General features: G+C 40.3%; 3 protein-coding genes across 15 annotated transcripts in view; 2 read left to right on the top strand and 1 right to left on the bottom strand.

Annotated features, from left to right (window-relative positions):
- Positions 1 to 3,562, top strand: part of arfgef1 (ADP-ribosylation factor guanine nucleotide-exchange factor 1 (brefeldin A-inhibited)) — a 55,845-nt gene extending 52,283 nt beyond the window's left edge. For both annotated transcript variants that reach the window (XM_057323237.1, XM_057323236.1), the window contains 2 exons: positions 1,456 to 1,573; positions 2,360 to 3,562. In XM_057323237.1, coding sequence (XP_057179220.1) covers positions 1,456 to 1,573; positions 2,360 to 2,539 — 298 coding nt within the window. In that variant the 3' untranslated portion in view covers positions 2,540 to 3,562. The remainder of the gene's footprint in view (positions 1 to 1,455; positions 1,574 to 2,359) is intronic.
- A 139-nt stretch (positions 3,563 to 3,701) lies between these two features.
- LOC130547356 (centrosome and spindle pole-associated protein 1) lies at positions 3,702 to 17,879 on the bottom strand. 5 transcript variants are annotated; one of them, XM_057323250.1, is made up of 29 exons: positions 17,786 to 17,879; positions 16,322 to 16,418; positions 16,129 to 16,213; positions 15,898 to 16,001; positions 15,672 to 15,752; positions 15,006 to 15,098; positions 14,554 to 14,894; positions 12,952 to 13,031; positions 12,765 to 12,861; positions 12,615 to 12,672; positions 12,182 to 12,519; positions 11,894 to 12,012; positions 11,672 to 11,750; positions 10,848 to 10,953; positions 10,111 to 10,288; positions 9,747 to 9,851; positions 8,974 to 9,095; positions 8,742 to 8,891; positions 8,450 to 8,593; positions 8,239 to 8,346; positions 8,048 to 8,114; positions 7,849 to 7,975; positions 7,588 to 7,727; positions 6,151 to 6,288; positions 5,912 to 5,955; positions 5,713 to 5,776; positions 5,138 to 5,241; positions 4,415 to 4,562; positions 3,702 to 4,272 (listed from the first exon to the last, which is right to left on the bottom strand). In XM_057323250.1, the coding sequence occupies exons 2-29, from the start codon at positions 16,394 to 16,396 to the stop codon at positions 4,064 to 4,066; spliced, it is 3,504 nt and encodes a 1,167-aa protein (XP_057179233.1). In that variant the 5' UTR covers positions 16,397 to 16,418; positions 17,786 to 17,879; the 3' UTR covers positions 3,702 to 4,063. The 5 variants fall into 5 exon arrangements, with proteins under 5 accessions (XP_057179233.1, XP_057179229.1, XP_057179230.1 ...); XM_057323246.1 differs by having other exon boundaries at positions 17,748 to 17,826; XM_057323247.1 differs by having other exon boundaries at positions 7,849 to 7,972; positions 17,748 to 17,826.
- relch (RAB11 binding and LisH domain, coiled-coil and HEAT repeat containing) overlaps positions 17,833 to 18,596 on the top strand; it is a 33,512-nt gene continuing 32,748 nt past the window's right edge. For 3 of the 8 annotated variants that reach the window (XM_057323242.1, XM_057323244.1, XM_057323238.1), the window contains exon 1: positions 17,836 to 18,439. In XM_057323242.1, the coding sequence (XP_057179225.1) occupies positions 17,986 to 18,439 (454 nt within the window). In that variant the 5' untranslated portion in view covers positions 17,836 to 17,985. Of the gene's footprint in view, positions 18,440 to 18,596 lie in introns of all 8 variants that reach the window. The other 5 variants (XR_008961869.1, XM_057323243.1, XM_057323245.1 and 2 more) reach the window with 3 other exon arrangements.

Raw genomic sequence — 18,596 nt, 5'->3', positions numbered from 1 at the left:
AAAGGCGCTCAGGACGGTTTACTCCATAGGATTATAATTTAAAACAGACGCCAACAGCTTCAAAAAAGAAGGGAACACAGACAGCTTTGTCTATTTATAGTGGTTCTCTTTTGAGCTGTTAAGGTAGATGCTGAGATTGCTGATAGCGAACCAGCCGGGTAGATTATATGATCGTGCTCGTCTCGAAATTTGTTCGTTAAACATCATTCACTGATTCACTGAAGCACTTCGCGATCACGCGCAGTGATCCTCCTTCCGTTCGCGTTATTCTCCTCCGTCCATTCACATCTGCGTTTGCTTGTTATTTGGCGTGAGATTTGTTTAGTTGGGCAGAGTGAGAGCCTGAAAGCGTGTGCGAAAAGCTTACAACCCTGAGCTGGTGATTGAGCACACACCTGATGCTAGGCGCTCTAGTGAAAGGGGAGGGGCCATGCATGCTCGGACGCTCCATTGCGTCATCGAGACCCCATTTCAGCCCCGCCCTAAAAATCCTGAACAGAGAATTGGTGAAAAACTGTTTAACTCCACAATTCTTTGTGGAGTCTTTGTAATGTGTTTCAGCAATACATTTGTAACATCTATAATGTGTTTAGAAACAATTCTCAGAATTCTCTTTACCCGGACTTTAAGTTTAAAACACTGTTATAGCAAGAAGATGACTACACTGAGCATTATGGATAGTATCAAAATATACAATGCACTCTACCCCAGTGAGAGTGTCAGACCTGTGCAGTCCCATTTATGGTGAACACAAGTTTGTGAGCGACTCTTGGACCGGCACTGTTGATAGGATGCAATCATGAGAAATAGGGCAGACGAGGCTGACTGCCTTCTCTGTCTGACTAAAGACTGAACCCAGCAGCTTTGTGTGTGTGTGCGTGTGTGTTTGGACGCTTAACCAGGCTAACAGGGATTTAAAGAAAAGAGATTGGTGTGTAGGGCAGATGGGGGTTATGCAAGACAATATGAGGGGAGGAGCTTATCAGAGGTCATGGCAGAGGTCATCATGACTTATAGGCTATAAAGACACAACAGGGGTGTAGTAAATTGATGTAATGATCAGTCAAGTTAAACAGAAATGAGTTGATACCGGTTTTATGCATAGTAATGCACAGCTTTATGATCTAATTTGTTTTCTTTAGCTAAATGTTGTTTAATGGTTACAATTAATAATAAACAAACTTCTTCAGCCAAGTAATGTAGTTTGACAACTGTAGGTTGTTTATAATTGCAAGGCAATAAAGCAACAAGTCACATTAATATCCAATGAATTTTAGAGGTTTATTTGATCAAAAGTTTACAACTGCTTTGTATGTGGCTTAATCAATAATATTCTAGGGTCAGAATGGTCCATTTTGTTATTTTATTGTATAGTAAACAATGAGTGCATTAAGTTTTATTCAGTTTTTCAAAGAGTCAAATGAAACATGCTTTCTTGTTCTCTCCGTGCACCAGTGTGTGCAGTGACGCTTTGGCGTACTTCCTGACCCTGACATCAGAGAGCCACCGTGAGGCCTGGACTAACCTGCTGCTGCTCTTCCTTACCAAAGTGCTCAAGATCAGTGATGACAGAGTGAGTGTCTGATTCACCCCTAAAGGAAGAATTCACCCCAAATATAAAGGCTAATTCACACAAATGCCGACAAAACAGTTTTTGGGTTGGTGTGAAAGCCCTGTTAGCATTTATTGGATCAATGTGAATGTCAATTTAGAATGTCGATGTTTGGTGGGTTTGGAGTTTGTTGGCTCCGTTTGAATCCTTAAAACGCTGTTATAAAATGCTCATCCTCATGTTGTTCAAAACACAACATTTTAGAATCTTCTATGAAACACAATAGGAAATGTTCTCTTTTATTCATATAGCAGATGAATATTATTTGTTAAAAATTAAAAACAAAACAAGTCCAAATAAAACAATTTACACACACAATGGTGTGATTCATAATAATACATTTGATTATTCATCATATCTACAATATGCAAAGGTTAATACACTACATAGAATCTGTCAGTGAGTCGGTAAATAGTTTAGGTTATACTGGGTTTAAAGGAGAAAATGTTTAATAACACGAGTTGGATATATTTCATCGAAAATCTCCTCTATGGTTTAACTCGACCAGTCTGTCTAAACTGTTTAATCCTACAGTAAACATATTCATACAAATGATTAATGATCATTCTTTTATAATCTGGCTCAATTACAGCAGTAATGCATTACAGAGTAAACCGTAGTGATAGTAGTGTGACTTCCTGTGAATAAAATCAATTACGAGCGTGCAGCTGTCTAATACAATTACACCAGGCCATGTGGCGAGAAAATGTAAATGAATTCAAATCTGTGTGCCTCTTTCGTCTGCAGTTCAAGGCTCATGCGTCCCGATACTACCCTCTGCTGTGTGAAATTATGCAGTTTGATCTGATCCCAGAACTGCGGGCCGTGCTGCGCAAGTTCTTCCTGCGCATCGGATTGGTTTTCCAGATCACACAGTGTTCGGAACCAGACCAGGCCTCTGGCACCCAGACTTCCCATGATGCCTAGGCGCAGCGGCGTCTGCCTCTCTTTTCATCTGCTGTCTGAAAAACTGTTGGATGTGATCTCACGCGACCGAGAGTAGAGACTTTGTGTATGATGGTACTAAAATCAACCCCGCTCGTCCGTTCGGGGCCTGTTCTGGACAACCAACCAATCCCAGATCAGCAACCGTGCCCCACCCACTGGTCAAATGACTAGGCCTTGTACAATAGGAGGAAATTGGATGCTGAATATCGCTACTGCTATTCAAACGCTTGACCTTTGAGAACGTCGAAAGGTCCAAATGTATTTCAAAAAGTGTCTTGGCATTATAGTTTGGAAAAATACGAAAAGGTTCGATAGTAAGCGAACGTTTGATGCGTAGTTCAAAAGATGACGTTTCGAAAGCGAATCTGATTTTTTCATTTATTTTGTTTGTTTGCACCGCTAATGGCTAACATTAGCATGGATAACTACTCGGAAGAAGCTAGTTGTACAGAATTCCAGCTTTGTAATATAATCTCACAACACTAGATTTTGTTTTGTTTCTCGGAATTTGCTGCACTTGTTTTCACGATCAAATGCACTGGAGATTTTTACTTTTGTGATAAATTATTGAACTATGCCATCTTTCCCTCCATAACTGTCCAGCTAGAGATTTCTAATATGATGTAAGCGGATTAGTTCGATGACTCCATTTTATATATGCTGACACTTTTTTAATTCAACGTCGAGAGCGACTGGGATCCTTCAAAATGAAGAAAACTGGAACTTGGAAACGGAGGGCGACATAAATGTGACCTGCATCTGAATCACTGTATGAAGTTAAGCCTCACTCTACGTGTACAAATTTTTAAAAAAGTTAATATATTTAAAATCTTCTCTTTGGTTTTGGGGGTGGGTTGTATTGTATAGAAATTAATGATAGCTGCGCTGTGAAATTGATGATGGCTGAAGGACCTGAAGCATTCCTGGTTAGCGAGGGTGAACTGTAATGGTACAGCCCTGTAAAGTTTTCTATATGGAAATAAAATGATCTGTACAACTCTATACGACATTTGTTATCATCACAATATATTCATAATGTCTAATTGTTTTACTTTGTGCTTATGTCCTGCTGAAATGAAACTTAAAAGACGACTCGGAACAAAGTTCTTGAAAATTACTAAAATATTTATTATTAAGATGCAATTACATAAGCTTGTTTATTGTTTTAGTTATATGCTTATATACCTATACATAAAATTCACATCACTGGACCCATGCGATTTCTGCATCTTCACACACGATCGCATTATAAAGCTTCAAGTATTTTGACTCGTACTCCATTCTCTGACTCTGACACATGCTCAAACACTTAGAAAACTATAGACTAGATTTACTGCTAAAAAGTGCAAGATCTCATTCACAATGTAAAATGCCACAACCCCCTAAAAAAAAACCGATAGAACATTTATAAATGTTCATCTTTAGCAATAAATTATTTGACAATAAACATGTAAACGTTGACTGTCCATAAGAATTTTCAATTCTAGTGTCTTCACATTGAGGTTAACCATGGTAGGTGGACGGTCCTTCCCAATCCTGACTTGCATGGGTTCGGCTGGATGGCCTGCGACCTCCAATGAATCTCTTCAGTGTATCTGAGGAGCTGGGGCGTAACCAGGACTCTGTGCCAATGGTTTCTATGGAAACACGCCTGTTGTTAAGAGGAGGAGTCTGTGACCATAGCTCCTCCCCTTCGTCGGCTGATGCATCCCCTGAAAGCACAAAAGACAAACATGCGCATGCAAAAAGTTACTAGAATACTACAATTAGGCAACTAGATTCTAAATTTGTCTGTCGTATTAAAGTTTTGTATTGGACGCTAGCAAGTCAATGAGAATTCTCAGAGATCCTGACCTGATCTCCAGTCATGTTCTCTCATGTCATCCAGCGATGTCATCTTGTTCTTCACGCGTTCCCTCAGCCTCTCTATTTCCATGCTGGAGAGCGAGTGCGCAGACTGGCTGTCAGGTCCACTGTCAGGTCGAATGTACCGGCTCATGTCCTAAAGACACGCACAAAGCTCCATTCTGATCTCTGTGGCATTCAAGCTAAAGGCTTGAGAAATTAACTTGGCTCTTTGCAGATGGTTTCAATCTCAACACTATAGATTTGATCCAAAACCCAGTGAGCCGATGCAGCATCATTATTACGGCATCGACGGCAGTCCCCTCGACACGAAGGTTATTCCAAAAATCTGATTGTTCTGCCTAAATTCTGCATGTATCCTGTGTGAAGGCATTCCCAGAATGCATTGCGACAAAGTCAAAGATGGCAAAAATGTAGGTTATATTAGATTTCATCTTAAACTGAAAAGTACTGATGAGATCAAATGATCCAATAATAGTGTGTGACGTGTTTTTGAAAAATGTTGACAACAAAGCACTTTAATAGATATCCTTGAAGAAAATGAACCATTTTTTATTTGTTGTAAAACCACTGTAACCACAAATTAACCATGGCATTGTAAATTATAATTAATCTGAATTGATTAATTCTATTTCTTAAGAATTGAAAGAAAGCTAATGACCTTTCCCAACTCAAATGAAGCCAAAGTTTTTAATCAAACAAGTCACTTGCATCATTGATGTGTGTCTTCCCAACTGCTGGTCTCATTCGGGCAGAATCTCTTCTAGCTCTCTGACCCGTCCGGGACTGTAAAAACAAAGACTCGCTGCTGGGGTCTGTGAAGAAACAAACGGTTGTTATTTACAACAGACAAATACTCCGTATTTTCAGCGTATGCGGACGTCCCTTTCCTGAGATGTACACTGGGAATTATTTCTCCAGCTCTTGCATGTTTGCTTCAAGCAATCAGAGCTTTAAAATTGAAACTCGACAAATAAACTGACATGTAAATGAGTTTTCTTCAGTCTCTAAACCATTTAGAGATGCCTGCCAGCCTCTCTGGGGTGGCACTGAGGACAGGCGTTCTCTTAACTTCAGACTCGCTCTCTGCTGTCTGGCATTCCTAGCTGTCACGCTGGCTGTCATCCACTCGATGTTTGGCAGAAAGTCGCTGATGGAACCGACAGCAGCTGTCTGACTGCCGTGTCACGCACTGTCTGCTCTTCCTGTCAGCTGTACTTGCACTCGCAAGTAAAAGATTTATTCATACGGGTGAGTAAACTGGTTTTGGTTTTAGGGGGACTTACCGATAAAAGCGCTCTCTGAATTTAATAGCAAGTGTCTGCCTGCATCCTCTGCCGAGCTTCTCCTCTGGGGGAATAAACACATCAACAAAGACGTCAAGTCAATAACCAGATACCCTTTAGGTCTCACGAAAATGGGTCACGCAAATATGGAGTCGTGATCTTTTCCAGCTCATGTGTGCGCACTAGGCAATCCACTCACCGGCTCAGGATGCTGTTGACCTGAAGACACCATGTCAAAGTAACCTGCCCGGAGGAATACAAGAGTGAGGGCACAAACAGGTCATAAATGGACGTGCATGTTTGTGAGTGTGTGCATGTAAAGGAGAGAGAGAGAGAATAGCTCTGTTATAATAGAGGGTTTGTAACCCGTGACTAAGGTCTTAGAAACCAATGATGCCATTTAGCATCATTTATCTGAAATATATCACACACACTGACCAGCAGGTCTTGCTCTCCTCAGGTTGTAGATGGTTCGTTGTTGCTGTCGTAGCAAAGCCTGCTGTTGGATGTCTAGACTGTGATCGTCGGTGGGAGGTTCAGGATATACCTGCCGTACCTTCTCCCGTGATGTAGTGTCTGATACACACGCATATATAAAAGCATAGAGTCAGTCACACAGATCACACAATGAGAGAGCGAGAGCGAGCAAGGGAACGGAGCCAGCCGCTGAGTCACGGTTTTCAGAAATCTTCCTCATTTCTCTCCTGCTGTGGGGTGTGTTGACTGATACGATCGCTCACCCCATGGGGTGGCCAGATGGAGGGAGAGAGAGCCGAGGAGAAAGTTAAGAGTGCTCCTAATGAAGGTTAAGGATATTACACTAAAAACAGATTAGCATTTAAAGCTACATTAGTGTCAGGTCACAACAGATGAAATTTGAATTTACATTTAGGAACATAGCAGATGCATTTTATCTGATAAATCAATAAATCGTTAAGCTTAGTGCTGTGAATTCAAAAAAGGTTACTGTTTTGAACACTGTTTTTATGTACTTGTTCAATAACTCATTTTAGTTTCTTTTTCACCAAAAACTTAAGCTTTAAAACAGTAGAACAGATTTTCATCCCTTGCCTTTTTTTGCTTGGGTGTATATACAGCTGTGGAAAAAATTAAGAGACCATTCCAAATTTTCATTAAATCAGCATTTCTAGATGTATTGTGGCCATTCCAGTCCAGTGTTTGTTGAATTTCCACAAAATCAAACCTCAGGAGTCATCCAACAGCAAATGTGTGAAAAACTGATAATAATGGAGGTTATCGCATAAAAAATATATATTTTTGAACTTTCCTAAATACAAATACTGTCGTATTGCTTAAAAGTGAATATGAAGTAGTTTTCTTTGCAGCATTTGAGGACTAAAAAAATACAGAGCATCTTTTCTGTTATGTTGATCTGCTTCTCCAGTTTTCCTTTCTCTGCAAATAAATGCAAATAGAAGCACTATTTTTATTTCAGATATGGGAGAAATATAATAACCTATATATACCTAGAAGTAGTAAATTCAGACAAACTGAAAATAATTTTGAAACGGTCTCTTCATTTTTTCCGCGGCTGTATGGCATCTACGATGATTACAGTATCTTGTTCAGCTGTCTCTACACTAAAGTGAGAGAGCAGGAAAGATCACATAGAGCTTAAAAGAAACTGAGGCTCAACTCAGTAAGCCAGCGTGATAAAGTCAGACTTTAACGATATTTAGACAGCAGATGGTAGATTCTGATGTCAGACCGAAGCTAACAAAGAAACAGCGTGTTACAGGATACGAGCACAGCTGTAAGAGGATTACTGTCCGTATTATTAGTAATGATGAGTGTGGGAAATTACAGAGTTTAATTCGGTGAGATCTGCCAAATCTTAATAAACTTGCTTGTCACCTCTATACTTCAGCCGGTTAAACTCGTGTAGGTTCTGCATGTTGACCGCTGCAGTGGTGTGTGAAGCTGGTCTTCTGATAGGCACCTGTTTGTGTAATCTCGCCATCTCAAACACATCCTCAGTAGGGCGCTCTCTTTGCCTGTTCAATATGAGTGCATAACAAACACTCAATTATTAAACCATAATGACTTATCGAAGAGATGACAATACACAGCTGGGATCATGTGTTGTTATTATACATCATTTTTTTATAAACGTACCTGCTGGAAACTGCAGATGGGTTGTCATTTCTAGTGGGCGGCATTAGCTGACCCTCCAGCCGTCTTTGTTCATTCCGCAGCTGCCTGTGCAAGGCTGACAGCTCCCTGATCACCGTCCTCTTTTCTTCTAAAACACAGTTTACAGTTGAGATTTGTACCGTTATAGCTGAAATCCTCAGAGAGAGAGCATACGAGTTACCTGTGGCCCTGATCTCGTTCCTGCGAGCGGGCACTGGAGGAGAATGTGGTGCTGACATTGACCGTGCCTGATTGAAATGAAAAACACTCCGTCAAACAATATGCTACTTTGCATTTTTTCATTCATATAATGAAAGCACAAAAGAAGCACGAGTAAATGATTAGATTTTAGTTTGTGTGAGGGAGACTCACAGTCAGACTTTCAGCAGACCGGTGGCTCTCCACCGATGGAGGTCTTGGCACCTGCTGGCGAAGTTTCTTCTGCAAGGCTGGCAGGGGTGGTGATGGTGCCCTGTGAACCTTTTCAGTTTCAAAATAATCGACACAAAGTTAGTCGCCCGTTTAGTTTGAGAGTAAATGCTGGTGGGTGATATCGCAGTTCCACATAATGGTTATCCATCACCTCTTCTACTACTGTCCGCTGTTCTTGCTCTTGTCTCTTCCTCAACGCTTCATTTTCTCGCTCTTCTGCTTCTTTTCGCTTTCTTTCTGCTTCTTCCCGACGATCTTCGGCCTGTCTGATCAACTCCTCGTTTTTGGCATTTTGCTGTAAAAGAAACACACTCCCTGTCACTCTACCTATCTTGCATCCATGATCTAACCAGGACTTTAATTTTGACCCATACGCTTAACCATAGAGAGATCATCTTTAATCAGGATATGTTCTGGATTCAGACAGCAAAACTGCCATTCACCTCTTTCTCCTTCTGCCGTTTCCTCTCCTGCTCTTCCTCATACTCCCTCTGGATCCGAGCTCGTTGTTCGGCCAATCGTCTCTCTTCCTTCTCTTCCTCAAGCCTGTCGCGCTCCCTCTCCTCTGCCTCTTTTTTTCGTTTTTCCCCGATCTGTTTATTTCAAACATGATAAAGTCAGTAAATGTATAAACCACAGATTAAATTGGATTAAATAAGGCAAGTGAGCCCGAACCTGTTGTCTTAAATACTCTTTGTAAATTTCCTGCTCGTGTATCTGCCGGGGGGTTGGCGGTTCATTGAAAAGGTTTCCCCGGGCGTGCAGTGGTGGCTGAACTGAAGAGAAGCCTGTAGGCTCTACAAAGACGGAGTACTTTTTTAGCTTCTAAAAATGATTGAGGCTGGCGTCCCTAATCCTGTCCCTAAAACTGTTTATGTTTTTCAATGATGAATAATGTATTTCTTTACTACATACTTAAATACTAAAGGGGGTCTGTGGACAGAAATGTTTTACACTTACGTTGTTTCAGTATCAGTGAAACTTAAAGGGACAGTTCACCCAAAACTACAAATTCTGTCTTCATTTACTCGCCCTCGAGTTGTTCCAAATCTGTATAATGATCAACACAGAGAAAGATATTTGGAAGAATGCTTGTAACCAAACAGTTCTTGGCCACCATTGACTACCATAGTAGGAAAAATCCCAATGGTAGTCAAGAGTGCCTCAGAACGGTTTGCTTTCCTACATTCTTCAAAATATCTTCTTTTGCTTTCAACAGAACAAAGAAATGTATTAAGCTATTTTTCCTACTATGGTTGTCAATGGTGGCCAAGAACTGTATGGTTACAAGCATTCTTCCAAATATCTTTCTCTGTGTTCATCAGAACAAAGAAATGTATACAGATTTGGAACTTGAGGGTGAGTAAATAAAGACAGAATTTTCATCTTTGTGTGAACTTGAATGAAATTTACAGTGAGCTAAATATAACTTCTGTGTTCAGGGTTACTTGTTGGTTGGTCCCCTGTTCTAGGAGCCGCTGTATTACGGCGTGTCACTCTGCCTCCAGAATCATACGCTTCTACGTTTGTCTTATGCATTTGTTTCAAATCACCTGCAAATACAGAAACAACACCAGCGATTAGATTTACAACATACTTTCAGAATCAGTATGACTTTATAGTGCACTTAAGACGTTATATACAATATACAGTATATATAACATTTGTTTCAGACGCACTGTATTTCAATATCAATTCCCTCATTGCATCATTACAGTACTGCACTAAGGCTTTATTAAATTAAACAGTTTGCAGTAGAGTGTGAATCGTGAGTAAAGTGATTTGAATAAAGTGTAAATTCAGATCGAGTACTGATGAGGTTTCCTTGATCGTCTCTCAGAGGAGCTCCTCCTCCAGCTCTACCCCAGGGCTCGAAGGCCTTCATCTCTGCTTCAATCTTAGCTTCGTACAGCTCTTTCTCCAGCTTCTCGCGATGTCGTCTTGCTTGCCGTTCTTGAATCTGCGCTCCAGGATCATGAAATATTAAAAACTGTTCTTGTAAAAATATAGCACACTTATGTTGTAATCAGACTTTTAAAATGCTCTTAAAACAGGACGACTTTCAGATTCCCACCTTAAACTAACCCTAAACTCCCTTTACCTTGGGAAACAGTGAATTCCACTCTGATCTCTGTCTGTTAAACTCCTGTCGAAATTCCTGCTAAACTCAACATGAATTCAGTTCCGTGTGTATTCAAACCATGCATTGCGCTTTTCAAACTACTGCACAGCTTATTTCAGACTCGATGATCTTGCAACCAGGCAGTTACATAAATATCTCTCAAGCTACAAGTCAGAGTCAAAGCTCCCCTGGGAAGGAGGATAATCAAATCTGTTCCCTTCTAAGCCACTCATCTGTGTCTACTGTCATTACAGTATAAAGATATCATCCTCCGTCCCACTGCACACTGGTCATTACACTTTAGTTTGAAAACAGTATAGTAGAACACGCAGCAGAATTACTAGTAGGAACGAGTCATTTCTGATGGGAAATGCTGTAGACAAGGATGTTGATTTTGATAATCGTATACATGTGTCTCAGTGGGTACCTGCTGCTTAAGGGCTTCTTGGTAGTTAAGAGCTCTTTCCTTGTGTGGCTGGAACCTCTCAGGAAATGCTGGTCCTGAAGGAGTGACGCCAGCCTGGATGCTCTGCCTGAAGTTAGAGAGAGAGCGATGTTTAAAATGATTTTAGAGGAACAGTTCACCCCTCAAGAAAAAAAATCTGTTCTTTTTAATTAAACTAGCTAAATCCTATACACAAAAAAATGTTGAGTTAAAAATGACCCAATTTGGATAGTTATGCTGTCCAAATATGGACAAACACAAACATGGGTAATTTAACCAAAATGTTTGATGTACAACACTGGGTTAATTGTCTAACCATCCTATGCAAAGTGATTTTTTTCATAATGTGCTGAATAATGTTCAAAATTGTTTGTGAATTTTTCACAAGAATTTATACATTGGCAAATTCATTTTGGAATGGGTGAACCTCGTAAATGATCATTTTGACTTGAAGCCTGATTTCTTTACTTACAGAGGGGCAAACCTTAATTATTCAACAATATAACGTAACAGTTGTTATTGGTGGAACTAGGCCCCCCCCTGCTGGTCAAAACGTTCATTTGCAAAAACGACTTGCAATAGGAACTCATGCACCCCAGCTCCAGCGCGATGTAGTTGTTCTGTCTTTAAATAATCCAATTAAATATAATAAAAATGTCATATAGCAGTTTGTTGACAGTAAATGTGTTGTCTTCTTTCAATGCTGTGAGGTGCAACTGCTTGGATTAAATAATCATGAAGGACACACGTGAAAAAAGTGATGAATGAAAACATTCACAGACAACAGTAAAAAAGGAGGTGCCTACTGTGTGAGAGACGGAGCCTGCAGGATGGGCCATTGTGCTTCTGGAGAGATGTTTGCTTGGTGACCTAGTGCTGCTCCATCTAACACACAGACCAACATAAATATGTAACAAACACTGAACAGTCGGGTGCTCATGTAGAATCTAGCTGCTGCATAATGTGACGGCTTTAAATCTGTAACGGACAATTTGACATTATTTTAAATGACATAAAATGACACTCACAGTTAGCCAAATGAGGGTCTAGAGGATTTCTAGCTCCATAGTGATAATACACATTATCATAAGGAGTCTGATACGTTTCTGAGATGGAGGGAAGCACTGGAGGCCACACACCTGAAACTCTGACATCACAGAATGCAAACACTTCATTAAGCCCAAAAATCAACATTTGTACACCACTATAGAGAATTATGGGATTTGAACCCAGACGTCTTTGATCATTACACAAAAGATTTACCAGCAACTCTAATGCTAATCTATACAAATCGTATAACACAGAGTTTTACAAACCTTGGTGCAACCACGTCCCCCATAGTGCTTGCGATGCCTCTGTGATAGTCTTCATTAATGGGCATACCATTAACCAGACCTGCACCAATCTCCATGCCAGAGGCATTAGCCAGCCGGCTCAAAACAGTGCTGTTGTCCAAAGCTGGAGACTGAAAGGCAACACGAGGCCTCTCGGGGGGTATTCTCTCTTCTGGTGCTTGTGGAGGTCTCTGATCTTTGGGCCGCCTGGCAGAGTCAGCCCTGAGGACCTCCAGACCCACCTCTGGCCGGTAGGGTACATCCCTTCTTTTGCCCTCGTATGCCCGGGTCACGGCACCAAACTGTTTGATTCGGTCTGGCTGTGGGAGACGAGGTGAGATTACTGTAAATACTGTATTACACATGCATGACTTTTCAATCCCGTGGTATAAAAATATTTCGTAAAAATCGTTACCTTTTTTTCTGGATCAATAACAGCCGTCGCAGCCACTCTTAACTCGAGCTCCTTCTCTCTGCAATTGAATTTAGACATGTCAGTCGTGTTAATATTTCAGGTCTTCATTCGTATTCCCACAACTAGTATTTTAAAAAAGATGGTTCTCGCCTCCTTTTGTTGTTTTGTTGTTCAGCTATTTGCTGCAGAAGGTCCTGTCTATACCGTTCCTTCCTCCTCCGAGAGGCCTCGCCCCCTTCAGCAGCACCTGAATAAACAGCCAATCACAGTTCAGATATCCCAATACATTTTCACACACACATTAAAGTCTGATTTGACCAAACGCTGCTTGTCTTACCAATGTTGAGTCCTGTAGCAAACATGCTCATGTTCTGCTCATTTACAGATCTGCTCTGTGCTGGAGTCAGTGCCTGTAGACTACATTAAAGTCACACGAAAGCAAAAATGAATAAAGCAGTGTCTTATACGAAACACACCCTGATCTCCGCAGCCCTGGCTAAATCACCACGTCACTCACATCACATAGAGAGTCTGGCCGCAGAGCCTTTAGATGCTTTGAAACAGCCCATCAACACAGATCAATACAATCTCACTGATAGAATGAGCCATAAATCCAGACGATCTGGAAAACTCAGCGCTTTTTGTCTCAATGCTGTTAAAACTCTTCAATGATACAAACACTGATACTGTAGTAGGGGTTTCTGTCCAAAACTATGAAATCTAAATAAAGACTAAAGTTTTATAAAGCGCAAGCAGACTTAAGACACAAATAACTGACTTAACAACAGACGTCTGCTAAGGTAATTGCCACTTCAACTTGGTTCACTGCAGTTTTTTTCCCATTTTTACAGAAAGATTACCTTTAAACCCTAATTACTGTAATTGCAGATAATAATCTAAATGCTTGGGATGAAGTGTTGTTAAGGTCTGACTATTCTCTCCTTCAAAGTCATCTCCATTAATTCTGTCAATCTGTGCTAAACGAGTGCACGGAAATGTATAAATTAACAATTTTGCACGAACATTCTACTTTCTACCTTGTTTTCTGCCAATTATTTTTTTCTTGGGATGTTGCTATGGTGATGATTTTCACAGACATAATTGGTTTGAAACAGAGACTGATAATTTCATGTTACCTATGGGTTTCCTCACGAAACCGTTGAAATAACTTTTAATATAAAACATAATTCAGTAACATAAAACATGATCATAATAAAGAATTGTGTTCCTTGCACAAAACATTTGACAAATAGTAACATAAAAATATATCTGTATTTTATTGTATTTTCTGCAGGAAAAAAATAGATTTCAAAATTATTTTGATTTTGATTTATTTTTGATTGTTTATTTCTAAATGTACTTATTTACAGTATGTGTTTAGGTAAAATTATCGGTTTCGTTTCATTCTGTGTTTATACCAAAATTCAAATCAAAATATTGTTTCTATTTGCATTTATTTGAAGAAAATGAAAACTGGAGAAACAGGTCAAAATAACAAAAGATGCTCCGTATTTTCTCAGACCTCAAATACTGCAAAGAAAACAAGTTCATATTCACTTTTAAGAAATATAACAGTAATATTTGTACAAGTATTTAGGAAAAGTTCAAAAATGTTTTTTTATGTGATAACCACAGTTTATGTGTCTTGTCATGCTGTTAAGTCTTTCGCGTTGCTGTTGTTTGTCTTTATTGTATGTCACTCCGGAGTTTGATTTTGTTGAAATTCAACAGGACTGGAATGACCACAATGATCTCTTAATTTTTTCTGTGGCTGTATTTACAATTTGAGATGGAAGTCCCTCAAGAGAATATTACTATCATAATGTTTCTCCAAATATAAATCTATCAACTTCTAAATGGCACCAGAATAAACATTAAAGCATTTAAGCAATAACTGTAGGCACCAAAATGAACATGTAGCATTAACTGTAAGAGGCACCTGTGTGATCTGTTGTCAGGTTTTCCATCTCTCCTGGCTACATCTGTGTCTTCATGTACGTTTCTCATCCTCTCCTTCTCCACAAGCTCTAGCTCCACCTGCTCCTCCTCAGAACTGGTGTGATCCCTGTAATGCTCGTGTGGACGTCCCAAGCTATCTGTCATTTCCAACCAGTGTCTCCGAGGTCTTGTATGTCCTTCAGGAACAGGCTCGGTTATAGTGGCAACATCCCTTCTTAAAGATGCAACGTATTCCGGGCTCAGGCTTCCCCTCTGTGCTTGTACCTCTGGAGAAAATGTATGTTTTGGAGTAACAGAGCCGAAACATTCTCTCTCTAGGGCCTGAGAGAAACATATAAACATATGCATCACAGAATCAGTTTGAATAAGTTTAGATTGTAAATAAATAATATATGTTATATGTTTAAGTTTAGCAATAAATATGACTCTCACGTGTGGAGTAGTTGAATGTTTCCCTATTCTCTGTGTTCCATGCCCTCTAAGAAACAGATTGTATTCTTTGTTTCTTTCATTTTGTAACTTTTCCTGGGTAGAAAAACAACTCTATTGTAGCGATTATTATTATTATTATTATTATGTTTGTACAAATCAAAAATTTCAAATACATCCCAAAACAGGATCTGCAGTCCAGTAATCTATTGGTTGCTATTCAGGGGCGGACTGGCCATCTGGCGTTCCGGGCGTTTTCCCGGTTATCGTTTGGGGCCGGAACGGACGCTTTGGCCGCTCAGATGGACGTATTATAAATGTGAATGCACGCAACGCGAATGCAAAAGACACGTATGCATTCCACTCCCCCTCCCCGTCGACAGATTTAACCATGCACCACCATCCATACCCCACCTAGACAGAAATGTTGGAGGGCCGATTTTTCTTCTCAGGCCAGCCCTGTTGCTATTAGATACATTATCCACTTCAAGTTAGCAACAAATCTTAAATCATTTTTGAGGGACTGCCACAGCCTGCGTCAGAGAGGCAGGGTCTACAACTCTGCATCAAGTGAGACGGATTCAACTTAAAGTTATTTTGGCAGTAAATGGAGAATCTGCTACGAATTTCTGCTGCGCATGTCAGCAGATTCACAACCACAGCAGTTACCTTCGCAGACTTGTGTTCTCTTATGGGAAGAGACAGCATGTGAGACTGTGGAAGTGGATCAGCAATACTCCGATTCTTTTTCTAAGGAGAAAATGTTAAGATATGATGTGAGGAAAATCACAAAGATGTCATGTCATCTGTAGGAAAGAGATGCAATGTTCAGGTAAACATTATGATGAACATTACATCCCGATTCAATCGGAGTCAATTAGTTTAGAATCTGAACCTCAGACATAAAACGTCGGTAATCGAGACGCAACTCTTCTTTTAGCTTCTGCTTCTTTTTTTCATACTCTTCTCCCAAAGGTAAACTGAGACCAGAACTCTCCTCTGGAAACAGTAAGACAAAACAATATTAAAACTCCAACCTCATAAAACAAATAATATGACATTGACATGATACAAAACAAACCATTTTATTTATTACAATACTTTAAGACTAAGGGATCAAACGTGCCTTTGGTCTGTTTGGCTTGTGAAGGTTGTGTTTTGTAAGCAGGTTTGATGTCATCCTTCTCTTGGTTTTTGTCATTAACACGCGTCTATAAAACAATATTCATGGGCAAAGAACTATAAAAGCCTCATAAATATACATGTTTCGTTTCAATACAGTCAAACACAGCAGCAACACTATGAAAAATGAAGCTTACCTTCATTTCCATGTAAGGTGCTTCTTCCACCGTTGCTTTTCTTTCCTCCATAAAGTTGCTGATCTTGCCATTCATATTTTCTCGAACCAGAAAAGCTCTAGACAACAAAGAATCAAGTATAAGGAGATAACATTTAATTATTATAACAACACAAGGCAGGGAACTGTATATGCTGCTCGCTGGGCATTGACATGAAGAAAGACTTTAAAGGAGGCGGCGATGTAGAGAACGAGGACTGCAGGCGCTGGCAAGCGCTCGGGTTGTTAGGCAACAACTCAACACAACACACGCATCTCAACCTCCCACAGTTAACATAATGGCTGTTTCAAAACGTAGTCGGCTCCCCGCCTGGAATGGCATTTTTAAACAATACAGGCACGTTTCGAGTCAGCTGCTATTTTTAGTCAAACATACAGTAGCAGTATAACATATACCAACCATTAACTTAGCTCTGAAAATCTTGCCAGTCCAGAATTTCATCTGAAACGTTTACTCGAAGCTTTGAGAGGTTTTGATATGTCAATAATTCGAGCTAGCTTTATGGTATGTTTCACTGTAATGGAACTTTAATGCCATTTAAAAGTTGTACTTACAGCTGACGATCATTTATTTTTTCAAAATAAAGGTCCCACCCAAAATGACCCTGGTAACCATATATCTTCCGCTGCATATGCTGGTTTTTTCAACAAGGACATTAAAGGCATACTATATAACTAATTACATGCAAGCAACAGCTATTATAGAATATGATTGATTAATATTCATAAATGGTTTAAAACAGATGAAAACACAAAATGAAAGTCTAAATAAAGCAATTAAAAAACAAAGTTCAAAAATAAGGTTGCCAATAGAATGGAAATACGAAGTAATACGAATGTGGACTGGGGCGAAATGAAATGTTTGGGCCCTTAAGTTATCACAGCTCAAAAGAGTAGGCTCATGAATGAATGAATGAATGAATAAGTCAATGAATGAATGAATGAATTAATTTCCCAGGCTTCCGGCTCACACTTTGCACAAGGACCGTGCGCAAGACTGAAAGCCCATGAAAAAATGTTATGCTTAGTATTCATCAGCAGATGGCACAAAAAACAAAACAAATAAAAAAGCAGGTTGCAGAGGTACAACATGTAAAAATGTATGCCATATTTTAGGTAGTATTTTCAGCATTTAAAGTTACGTTTTATAACGTACTAACAACGTTTTAACACATTTTAACACTTTAAATATTGTAAAACATGTGGTAGTAATTTTATAGAAGAAAAAATGTTTGTGGGATTGTTTTGTGTTAACGCCATGTATAAATTGAAAAGCGACAATTTATACAGTAGGCCAGCATGTATTAGTTATTGTCCCTTTAATCTTTGGTTCATTTTTTTATTCAAAGAGCATGTACGGTACATCCTTATATTATTCATATAAATACATAAACTCGTGTCGCGTCTTCTCATTGGATCTTCTCACGTCTTCGGCGGACTTCATGACGTTACTTCCGTTCGGGTCCAGACAGGGAGGCGGGGCGCTGAAATGACATTCGGCCCCACGAACCAAAGCATATTTCACGAAGCTCTGTTGTTTAGCAGCAATAAAGCGCTCTTTACATCCGTCCAGGAGGACGGAGGCTTACATTAAGCCATACAGGTGGCAGACCACCTTTCGGAAAAATGGCGGCGGGTAACGTCAACCCGTTTAACGTGAGTGATTCGGAGGAGGAAGCGGAGCAGAGGCAGGATGGCGTTAACGCCGAGCGCAGCCCGAGCGATGAAGCGCCAGGCCACAGCCTAGGTCCCTTCTCCCCGCCAGCGTACTCCGAACCGGTGGCCGCTTTGTTATCCAGCAACCGAACCAGCCCGAGTGTTGACGGAATACCCGCGTCGGCAGCTGCGGTGGCCGGTATCGGAGGCGCGGAGACGCGGGTGTCGTTAGATGCGATCGCAGCGCAGCTGCTCCGGGATCAGTACATCCTCACGGCCCTGGAGCTGCACACCGAGCTCCTGGAGGCTGGACGGGAGCTGCCTCGGCTGCGGGATTATTTCTCCAATCCAGGCAATTTCGAAAGGCAGAGCGGAACTCCACCCGCATGCAAGGATCAAGGAGTCGGTCCTGGAGGTCCACTTAGTAAGTAACTTAATCAGATAACATAGACCTCTTAAAGTGAGCAGTCCTATTAAAGTGCAGGTGTAATAACCCATGTCTTGTACGTCATAAGACAATGGATCTGTTGTTTCATACGGCTGTTTATTGCACTTCAGATTCACGTAATGACATTATAAGA

This window comes from Triplophysa rosa, linkage group LG23 (genome assembly GCF_024868665.1).
Source record: "Triplophysa rosa linkage group LG23, Trosa_1v2, whole genome shotgun sequence".
NCBI classification, from domain to species: Eukaryota; Metazoa; Chordata; class Actinopteri; order Cypriniformes; family Nemacheilidae; genus Triplophysa; species Triplophysa rosa.
The sequence above is the reverse complement of the archived record's forward strand: the minus strand, read 5'-3'. Positions and strand labels throughout refer to the sequence as shown.

Excerpts from the sequence above, each read along its gene's own strand:
- LOC130547356 (XM_057323246.1), bottom strand. The coding sequence starts at position 17,803 with ATGAAGTCCGCCGAAGACGTGAGAAGATCCAATGAGAAGACGCGACAC. Across the intron at positions 12,673-12,764 it reads CAACAAAACAACAAAAGGAG|AGAGAAGGAGCTCGAGTTAA; the intron begins GCGAGAACCATC and ends ATTCAATTGCAG. Across the intron at positions 12,520-12,614 it reads TTATTGATCCAGAAAAAAAG|CCAGACCGAATCAAACAGTT; the intron begins GTAACGATTTTT and ends CGTCTCCCACAG.